This window comes from Zeugodacus cucurbitae, chromosome 3, assembly GCF_028554725.1.
Source record: "Zeugodacus cucurbitae isolate PBARC_wt_2022May chromosome 3, idZeuCucr1.2, whole genome shotgun sequence".
Lineage (NCBI taxonomy): Eukaryota > Metazoa > Arthropoda > Insecta > Diptera > Tephritidae > Zeugodacus > Zeugodacus cucurbitae.
Genome location: NC_071668.1, coordinates 49,021,920 through 49,033,498, shown reverse-complemented (window position 1 = coordinate 49,033,498; position 11,579 = coordinate 49,021,920). Strand labels below are relative to the sequence as shown.

Below are 11,579 nucleotides of genomic sequence, written 5' to 3'. Positions count from 1 at the left end.
GAACGCGCTTAAAAGCCAAAAATGTTAATATGCTAATTTTTTGTAACGGAAACCGTTGGATTAATCAAACATAAATAATAATTATAATTAAAATACTATTTTTTAATATAATATGCTTAATTACTTTTATTTGTATTCATTGATTTCCATTGTAATCAGAAGAGAATATACTAACGAGGGCATGTGATCATACTATCGCTCATTATCGATAGTTTGCGAACTCTAGTACCAACTACTTTTCGTAGTTTTTTTTTTATTTCAAAACGCTTTTATATACTTTATTAGTTATGCAAATAAGGCAATTTTATTATTTTTTTAATTGGTATGCTTCAACAAAAATAATGAAAAGTGTAAATATATTAGATATGTTGTATGTATATATAATTTGTTTGCTTTGAGCATAATATTATACTAGATATCGTACATACAGTTATGTGTAAAATAAAATTAGTTGACAATAAATTTGCTTAGTATCACTGCCTTTGATTACCTCACTTTTATGGATGCACATAAACTTCATTAATTGCAGTTCACTGTCTTCACTGATATTTTTCACATAACTGTATGTATGTATGAGTGTTAATGTGTTAGTATTATAAAAAAATCGTTTGTATTTTATATTTTTGGTGGCTTCATATAACCTCTCGAACGCATGAATCGTACAATAAATGGAGTGGCACCCAATGTAATGCTTATGCGAACGGGTGCAAATACTTTGTGTATAGCATAGGCAATAACAAAAGTGCTTGCACCTGTAGTAACTTTATTTGTAAGCGCTGACGATGCAAAACCCAGGCGCTCCAGTATTGGCACAACATCTATTCCTCTGCAAGAAAACAGAAAACCATACAATTAAGTCGATGTATAGTGGACTACATAACAAAAGCAGGGTTCACTTGGAAATGAGATACAAAAATAGTTTATCTTAAATAAGTGCGATTAAATGTAATCATTAATTGATATTTTAATATTTAATGCAGCATATACAGTGGAACTTCTATAACTCGAACACTTAAATTGGCAATAGCGTTTAGAAGCCAAATTTCCTTCCCTAACTCGAACTATTGAAGTGGCAATAGAAGGCAACTTTCATACAAATTTTCTTCCATAAATCGAACTTTTTGGTCAGGGCATAATACAAAATTTAAAATTTTACTATCGAGGCAGAATTTTAAAAGAGTCCCTCTATATTGTACGGATACGAACAAAAAATATAATATTACACTTATGGATTGCACAAATCATCTAACAAGGACATGGGATACAGACGTCAAGAGCCAAACAGCGAAATACAACAAACAAAATTTCCGAAAACATCTTTTAACGTATGTTCATCAAAATTTTTGCGAAGTAAATATATAGAATTGGGTATAAATCTATATTTTACAGCTTTTTGAAAATGTATATGATTAATGAAAATTCTATAACTCGAAGTCTCTTTAACTCGAAGTTTTTTGGTAGATTATGGTGATTTGAGTTAGAGAAGTTCCACTGTATTTCATACATACATACATTTCGTTAAATGTATAATATTTGAGCTGGTCCATAATTAATTGAATTGCATATATTGACATATAAAAGCAAGTATAAAAGCAGCGCCAAAATCTAACAGTACACTATCATATATTAAAGCAGTTTCGAGGTCTGTCTAATTAAGTTAGTATTTCAGATGGGTAAATTAATATAAAAATTATTGAGTCAAAAACTAAGATACGTCTCCGTTTTTATTTTATTTAACCAAATCTAATTATGTTTTTTTAGACAATTGGTCTCTCCTTTCAGGCCGAGTTAGATATAAATTTTCTCCCAATTTTATTACGAAATATCTTCTAAATAAATGTTAAGGAGGGGATTTAATTCAAATAAAAACTTATACATATTATTTTTATACACAATTTTAACTGTAATTGCTTTTGGAAGGGCGTGGTAAACATTTTTGCATTATTTAAATTCGGCATATATTTATTCGAATGAATTTAACTTAAAAAATGTATGTGGACAAAAAATCACCAACATCAAAGAACAACAACGTAAACATAGTTAAATTTACATTTACACAAATTCTCACTTTCATATTTTTATCAGTATTTCAATTGAATATTAATATCAAAGGACTATCCATATGAATGCAAGTGTTTTGAATTCGTAAAGAAATTGTTATTATAATAAAATCTAAAACAGTCAATAGAACTATACGATGTTGAAAATCACTTTAACCAACCAAACATATAGACAGGTAAAGATAATACTAGTATTACATGCATTTACAGTTAGATATATAATAGAATAAAACATCATTCATAACCACCAACTAATGACAGCAATTATTTAAAGAACTGTTTTAAATTATAGCTTACCCAGAAACTAATAAATAACAGCAGCCAAGCGATGCCAGTGATATAGCTACATGAAATACTACAACAGTGGATCCATAGTCTTTAAATGCCTTTTTAAGCTGCTCCTTTTTACTCAGCACAATCGGTGAACTATCGCCCTCACCTTTCGTACTATAGTAACGTTTGTCTGCCTGTCTTGGCGTTAATTTAAGAAGTGAAAGTGTGCTCGTTGTAATGTTAGCTGTTGCTGTTGGAATTAACGTGCAATGACGCATTTGCTATTAGACTATATTAAATTGACAGAATGAATTCAGCGCAAACCATGCTCAATAATTTCAACATACATACTATGTACATATATACTCGTATATAGGTATACATTCACACACATGCAATATAACTAAGTATTTAATTGAAATGTCTTACCTTTGTTATTGATGTTAAAATCCTGATCATAAGTCAACCAGTCGGAACGCACATCCTTACGCAAATTCGTATAATGGGAATTATGTAAGTTATTGGACATGAATTTTCCCTCCTGCGACCACTGACCGCCCGGCATATTTAAATGCGAAAATTTATGCATTCCACCATATGGATTTGGCACATTACTTTGCATCACCGCATTTAGGCTAACAGCACCGAAGCAATCATAAGATTGGATATGAGGATCTTGTAATCCATAGCCAACATTCGATGTGTTTGTGTTATCTGCAGTTATGTCTATGTTTGATAAAACGGATTGAGCTTGTTGTGATAGTATCACAGGACCAGTTATATCCCTTGTACGATTTGGTGAGAAACGGGTAGTCTCGGCCGGATCTATGTTATTAGGCAAAGGCAATGTAGCGATTCGTGCTTTATTCAAGCGTACAGCAGTTGTATGCAACGGCTTTAGCCCGGAAAGACCTGAAATTGTATTTGTTTTGTAATCACTGATATTTTCAAATTATTTAATTCGTTTAACTCAAAATTAATATATCGTCACCTAAAATGCAAAAGGCCGTAACTAACAAAAAATTCAAAATTGACTTTTTGATTGATTATGAAGTACTTAACCGAAACACGTGTACACAGCAAATTTTACATGCATACGTCCAAAAATAACGACTTTATAGGCGAGAATCAGAAGGCCGCAACTACAACTTCAACAATTTCATAAACCAAAAAGCCGTAACTACCTTTTTTTCATTCTCTTTGATTCAATTTCAATGTGACACATTGTGTTATCCGTAATTACAGTTCTTTTCATTATCGTTCATTCTTTATCAAATTGTGTTATTGTGTTTTGCCTTTCTTCAATACAGGCAAAAAATCCGGAGAGCCAACTGTTAATATGATCCGTGCCTTGGCATATGATCCATGTGGAATAATTTATTATAAAAAAAACAAATATCAACGACGATTATAACGTTTTGCCACAACGTACACAACAAAAATTTAGGGACATCGAACCTTCACAGTTACATACCAAAAGAATATCAATATCCAACAAGTACGGAAAGGCTAAGTTCGGGTGTAACCGAACATTTTATACTCTCGCAATTTATTGAAGAAATTTTATTAAATTCGGCACAAAGTTTAATAGAATAACGAAAATCGTTATATATAGTATATGAGGGCTGAGGTAATTCCTGAACCGATTTCATTCATTTTCACCAGCAGGATACACTATATCCAAGACTATACACTCACTTAATTTTGCTAAGATATCTCACATATTAACGGAATAAAGCCCACCGTATTGAAAAACCTATAATTAGATATATGGAAGCTGGAGGAAGTTATTACCCGATTTTAACAAACAGAGACACACTTTCCTCTGAATTACATTAAATTATCTGAGAGATTTACCATATTATCGGTTAAAATTTACCCTTAAGCGCTGAGTTCAACATATTCGATTTCTGGGGCCTTGAAAAGTTATAGTTCGTTTTCGACAATTTTTTCTCAAGTGAAGCCAGAGATGATATGCCCTATTTGTGTAAAGTTTATTCCGCTATCTTCATTGGTTCCTTATGTATACTTTATAAAGTGAACGAATCAGATGGAATTCAAAATTGAGTTATATGGAAAGTAGGCGTAGTTGTGAACCGATTTCGCCCAGGGTGTCAAGAAAACATTATATACCGAATTTCATTGAAATCTGTCGAGTAGTTCTTGAGATATGGTTTTTGACCCATAAGTGGGCGACCCCACGCCCATTTTTCATTTTGTAAAAAAATCTGAGTCCAGCTTCCTTCTGCCATTTCTTATGTAAAATTTGATGTTTCTGACGTTCTCGTTAATTTTTGTACTGTATAAGGAAATGGCTAAAAGAAACGACTGCAGAAAGTTTTGTTTATATAGCTTTATTGGTTTGCAAGATATATACAAAAAACCTATTTGGGGGCGGGGTCACGCCCATTTTTCCAAAAAAATTACATTCAAATGTGCTCCTCCCTAATGCGATCCTATGTTCCAAATTTTATTTTCATAACTATATTTATGGCTTAGTTATAGCTCTTTATGTATTTTTGGTTATCGCCATTTTGTGGGCGGTGCAGCGGTCCGATTCCGCCCATCTTAACCTTCTTATGGTGCCAAGGAACACGTGTTCCAAGTTTCATTAAGATATCTCAATTTTTACTCAAGTTACAGCTTGCACGGACGGACAGACGGACAGACGGACGAACAGACAGACCTCCGTATTTGAACTTTACTCTTCACCCTGATCACTTTGGTATATATAACCCTATATCTAACTCGTTTAGTTTTAGGACAACCGTTATGTGGACAAAACTATAATACTCTCTTAGCAACTTTTGTTGCGAGAGTATAAAAAGAAATGGGAACACTTGCAGGAACTTAAATTTTTACTTCCGGCTGACTGCCACAGCTTTCATGATAATATACCCTTTACATCTTAAACCTATTCTAATTTGCTATTTGTATTGCAGGTTTTGTTGTTTTCAAATGAATTATTTTGTTCTTCTTAACCAGTTTAATTCAATTTTATTCTCTCGAATTAAATGTATTGATTAAGTAATTTCTTTTGTGTTAAAATACTTACAATAAATAGATACAAAAAGACATAACTTGTTAAAAACTTTTTTAGTTACAGCCTAAAAGCACATTTTATTATTTTAATCATTGCTTTCATTTTATACACAATTTTTTCAAGTAGTTACGGCTTTTTGGTTTCAGAAAAATAGAGTGCTAAAGGCCGTAACTAACATTTCTTAAAAACTGCTTTTTTCCCATTAATTTGGTTTTCAGAAACAAATCCGTCTTTGTTTTCTAAGCTTAAATCTACAATTTGGATATTTAGCTTTAAGTAGTCTTCAATCTATAACGTTTTTTGCTTCTCCTGTTAAATACTAAAAATGTTAGTTACGGCCTTTTGCATTTTAGGTGACGATATGTATGTAGTATATTTCAGACATATATTTATAAATTATACAAATATGTTGTATCTTTATTATTATTATCATAACTTAATTAGTATAAAACGATATAAGTTTATAGTAATAACGCTTTTTTATGTTACCTCCCATTTCATTGTTTTTTTGCTCGCCACGTCCATTCAGTGTTTATATATAAACATATGTTTGCATGTACATACATATATTTAAAAAGTGGCAGAGTATTTTTGTTACGTATGGTCATTGTAATGCCCTTGACATTTTTCCAATAGATTCCTTCATGATTTTCTTTGTTCCACAATGGATTCCCATTGTGTTTGCTTCGGAATAATAATTTATAATAATCACATACATCGTTTCATTTAAGACGCAATTTCCCAGTTTGATGTACCTTTATTACACTAATTCATTGATTGCGAGTATATTGTCTATTTTTAGTTTTTTCGACAATGGTTTTATATTGTTGTTCCTATAATTTACATGTTATATTTGTTTGTTAATATTGAGTAAATTCAGTTTTGGGCTAAAGTTCCTAATAATTGTATGAAGAATATTTTTATTAAACTCCTGAAAATATTCGGACTTTTATTTTAACGCATACGCACAATCTATACTATAGATTTTATAGAATTAAGACTGTATGTGTTACTGCTAAAGGTGTTGGATTCACCAATAGGCTAATTTTATCCGCATATAAATTTCATTCAATTTTGTATTGTTAATATTCGTTTTCAAAGATAATATGCCTATGACAAAGTTCAACTCAAATAGAATGAAGATAGTTTTAATTGATAGCTAAACACTTCTACACTTCGCTTTTTTCTCAGTTCAAACCAATTTTCAGCATAATATATACAAATATACATTAATTTAAACACATAGCCAACGAACTAGTGTATAATATATATTTAAATGTTTATTAAAATGTCCTTGAAATTCATAAACCAATTAGACCGGCTCATTGTTTATCCAAAATGTACTTACTTAAAACGTCATTTATACTTTTTGTATAGCATAATGGATTTATTGCACCAATGCGACTTGTAGAAATAACAACATTCTTTGTGTTATTAAACATTTTTAGCGTTTCTCCGTAAATGTTATTAAAGATGAGAATTTATTATTAAACTGAGTACAAATTGACAAATCCATAAAATTATTTGACATTTGATATACACAGACATTGCCATATTCAAAAACTTTAGAGAATTATAAAATCATTACCCCATATATATTTATTTATTTTAATTTTTTTAATCAGGTTGTGGATGGATATAATCTGGATGTCTAAAATTATTGAATAATTCTCTCAATATTTAAATTTAAAAAAATTTATTCACAATTTGGAAATATTTAATAATAAAAAAATTATTTTATTAGCAACATGGAAATTATATCTTATATCTCATTAACTAAAATTTTCATATTATTAACCGTATTTCTATTACAAATATTCAGCGTAAGATGTCGCATTAAATGACATATCGTCAGATGTCACTGTTTTCGTTAGTAGGGTCGAGACAGGGATAAAAGTGAAATTTAGTGCAACTACGAAAATTGTTTTGATGTACGAAAAAACAATAAACTGCCTTCGTCTACTTTTATTTATTCACTATATGTGATTTTTTGGGAAGTGTATTTTGTTTCTAATCAGTTTACGAAATCGTAAACATTCTAAAATACTCCATAACTCCGGAATAAGGGCTGCTGCAGCAAAACGCAGCAGCAGCTTAGCGGGATTGATTAGTTAATGCTAAAGGAGGCTGTTTGGATGAGAGGCGATATCATTGTGTTGAAATGGTGGCAATTAATAAGCAAAATAATTAAGTGTGAGGCGTTTAGCCCTAATCTTTGGCGAATAAATCTAAGGCAGCTTAATTAACAAGAGGCGATTCGGGAACGGCCTTGCCCCGCCCTATATACACAAGATGGGTGGTGACGCAGCGATTCGTCGCAGCGCTACGCTAGCATCAACGCATAATGAAATGGGTACAATGGCACACTTGATGGAAGGACAACGTGACTCTGAGCCGTACAGTACAAGTAGGCAGGGTAATGGACTTGCGGCGTCAAGGTTTGCTTGCCTTCGTTGTTGTGGAAAATTAATTTCATACCTTGTACGTTTACGCAACACACCTGAAGAGTTGGAACAAAGGTATAAATCTCGAGAGATCGACAAATTTTTGGAAAAAGAAAAGCACACGTTCCGCCGACAGGTAAATAATTCGCCGAAATACAGAGTATCTACATATATGTATCTAAACATATACAGATATACGTATACATGTTAATTGGACAATTGTATAGACATTAACATAGTTATTGTAATAAACACATATATAAATATCTCTATTTTAGGTAAAGCTTTTGCTGCTGGGCGCAGGTGAATCAGGAAAATCGACTTTCCTCAAACAAATGCGTATAATACACGGTATTAATTTTGAACCCGAACTAATCCGCGAATACCAATATGTGATATATCAAAACGTACTTCGAGGTATGCTTACAATACAATTTTTCATTTCTCACTTATGATTTTACTATCTATAAATTCTTATACAGGAATGCAAGTATTGATTGACGCACGTCAAAAATTGGAAATCCCTTGGGAAAACAACGAAAGAGAAAACGACTCAAATTACGCCAAATTAATTGAATGTAGTAATATAGAAATCGAAAATTTTATACAGTGGTCTCCTTACATTCGGCGACTGTGGCAAGATCGAGGCATAAGGCGTGCCTATGAACGGAGAAGAGAATTTCAAATTGTATGTATTGCATTTACTTGAAAACAAAAGTTCAATTATTATTTTTACTTATATGTACACATTTCAGAGTGATTCTGTCAGTTACTTTCTTAATGATATTGACCGCCTTGCTACATATGACTATGTGCCAACCCACAAAGATATTTTGCATTGTCGAAAAGCCACCAAAGGGGTTTATGAATTTTGTGTAAAAATACAAGTAAGTAATATTTCCATACATAGTAAACTATGCTGGTGTGGAATGTTCTAAGGTTACAGCACAATATACTATGTTAGACTAATGTATATTATTTATTTTAAATGAATTTAATTTCTTTGCGAAATTTATTTGCCTAAATCACATTCACAATACGTCAATTGTATCTTAATAATCATATAACACTACACAAATGCGTCCACAGCTCAGTTTATTTAAATGATATATACTTATTATATTATTATGTACTTACAATATGAATTTAGGCTACATTTTTGCTTCTTCCATTGAAAATTCCAACACCACTTTTGCATATTTTTATTTACACAATTAAAATCGCTAAATTGTTCCTTTATTATAAACGTTTGAGTATAAACAATTTGTGTCTATATATATACAGTATTTGTTATTGATTAGACATTAATTGATTTTAAATATCAATAAAATATTAAATAAAAATCGTTAATTTAGTGTAGAAAATATTTGAAATACTTATTTTAAAATAGAGATGCACTTTTCCACTTCTCGAATAAGCTTGAAATTTATATATTATACTTTTTATTTTCAGAACATTCCATTTGTGTTTGTTGATGTTGGTGGTCAGCGTACTCAACGACAAAAGTGGACAAAATGTTTTGATACGTCTGTAACATCGATCATTTTCTTAGTATCCAGTTCAGAGTTTGATCAAGTCCTCGCTGAAGATAGGTAATGTATAAATGCTAGAAAAATGATATTAATGAAATGATTATGATATTTCTTTTAAATTTATTTATAATTAACAGAAAAACCAACCGGTTGGAGGAATCGAAAAACATATTCGACACGATCGTGAATAATAATACGTTTAAGGGAATATCAATAATATTATTTCTAAACAAAACTGATTTGCTTGAGCAAAAAGTACGCAATCCAGAGACTGATATCCGCTGGTATTATCCCCAATTCAGCGGGAACCCACATTCACTGCTCGATGTGCAAAATTTTACTTTGCAAATGTTTATGAGTGTGCACAAAAGTCCACAAAGCCGCATCTATCACCACTTCACCACTGCCATAGACACACGAAATATGAAGGTTGTATTTAATTCAGTCAAAGATACAATATTACAAAGAAACTTGAATGCATTGATGTTACAATGAAAATGAGCAGTTAGTTGAGTGTACTAATATCCCTCATGTTATCGGCATATTACATCATCACAATTGAGGGAGATTTCAGCATTATATGCCGAAAATAACGTTAAACTCGAAATGCATATATGCACATAATTTGCATATACATATTTATTTGTTGCATTGGTGTTAAATCAAAATAACTCAAAAATCCTTTTCAAGTGCATTTTTCAAGAAGTGTCACTTGAAAGGGCTAATATACATACATATATGCATATATCAGTGTAAAAATTTTTAATGTACATATTTAAATTGTTTTGAATATTTATACGTTTATACTTACCGTATATAAGAATCGAAATGTATTCATAAAATTTATAAATATCGCTGTATTTATATACTATATTTATAATTTAATTATATTTTTGCATAATGTATAAATGATATCATATTTGTTAACATTGAAGTGGACGATATTATTGAAGAATAGCAGAATAGCACAAAATATCAGTATAAAGCATAAGCAATAAATGCGTACTATATCGCAATTTATATAAACATACATATACAAAGTTATATATACATATATAATTTTTTTGACGTAACAGATTTTATAAATTTCTACTAACATTTACGAATATAAAACATATATTTTTATATAAATATTCATACAGCAGAAAAGTAATATTATCCACGCCTCTTTAACAAATTAACTATTCAACCAAGGTTTATTGTGATCCATGTATTTTATCGCTTTACAAATCGATCAAATAAATTGTCCCTTTGATATTTAAAAATAAAATATATAAAACTAAGGCATCGAAATATATGCGTAAATCTTTTACTACATACAACGATTTGAGTTGCAGTATATCAATAGTAAAATTTTTATTAGATTGTAAAAATTAGAATTATTTTTATATGTAACGTACAATCGTTGTTGTTGTCGTTATTGTGGCGTCATAAAACATTCCCCAAATAATTTTGAAGAATGCCCGGTAAAAATCCGGGTCCGTTCCGGTAACGTAGTACCGTATGTCGTGGGAACGGTAATGTCCAATCGTAATTAATGGTGACCAAAAACACATAAGATGACTAAGAGCTCCTATTAGAGTATTAGAGTATTCAAGACTTCTTCACAATAATTGGTCGTAAACAAGATTTGTATTCTCTCAAATTATTTGAGAAATACCACTCAATAGGGAATAACAAACTCCAGAATGAAATGAAAAAACTTACTTGGCCAAAGCATTATCTATGGTTTACATACATAGGTTTAACCATTTTTATGGACAGACTGATTCTCCATCAACCCAAATCAGTGTTAATTCTTTTTAGAGGATCCTGCATTGGACAACGTGTAATAAGGGGAAACGAGTCGCATGATCGAAGGGAAACGGAGTGATTTTTATTTGCGCCCTGTAATCACATTACGATTGTTTTTATATTACTTTCAAATGAAGAACTATCACGATCAACAACAATACCAAGAAGACGAAGATAGAAATCTATGGCACTGATAATCTGGAAGCGCAGTACATCATTACACAACAAATGAGTTTCGAATGCTGTATAATTTTCTATTTCAATAAGTTATTATTGTTGTTTTATTTATTTATTCTGCTGTTTTTGTTTACACAGTTTTTAAAAAAGAGATCCATTAGTGAATACATTAATAATTCTATAATAATTGCACATACTTTCTTGTCTTTTTTTTTCTAAAATAAAATGTTGGTCTAGCATTTAAATAGATAGGGTA

General features: G+C 30.9%; 2 protein-coding genes across 3 annotated transcripts; one reads left to right on the top strand and one right to left on the bottom strand.

The window, feature by feature from the left end:
* Positions 1 to 267: 267 nt before the first annotated feature.
* LOC105217454 (uncharacterized) lies at positions 268 to 6,887 on the bottom strand. Of its 2 annotated transcripts, XM_011192457.3 has the most exons (4): positions 6,725 to 6,887; positions 2,763 to 3,245; positions 2,358 to 2,583; positions 268 to 826 (listed from the first exon to the last, which is right to left on the bottom strand). In XM_011192457.3, the coding sequence occupies exons 1-4, from the start codon at positions 6,816 to 6,818 to the stop codon at positions 616 to 618; spliced, it is 1,014 nt and encodes a 337-aa protein (XP_011190759.2). In that variant the 5' UTR covers positions 6,819 to 6,887; the 3' UTR covers positions 268 to 615. The 2 variants fall into 2 exon arrangements, with proteins under 2 accessions (XP_011190759.2, XP_054083524.1); XM_054227549.1 differs by lacking the exon at positions 2,358 to 2,583 and having other exon boundaries at positions 558 to 826.
* Positions 6,888 to 7,230: 343 nt separating this feature from the next.
* LOC105217455 (guanine nucleotide-binding protein subunit alpha homolog) lies at positions 7,231 to 10,649 on the top strand. The gene is made up of 6 exons (XM_011192459.3): positions 7,231 to 7,956; positions 8,099 to 8,237; positions 8,303 to 8,508; positions 8,576 to 8,707; positions 9,273 to 9,412; positions 9,490 to 10,649. Exons 1-6 carry the CDS (start codon positions 7,669 to 7,671, stop codon positions 9,845 to 9,847), a joined length of 1,263 nt encoding a protein of 420 aa, XP_011190761.1. The 5' UTR covers positions 7,231 to 7,668; the 3' UTR covers positions 9,848 to 10,649.
* The last annotated feature ends 930 nt before the right edge of the window (positions 10,650 to 11,579 follow it).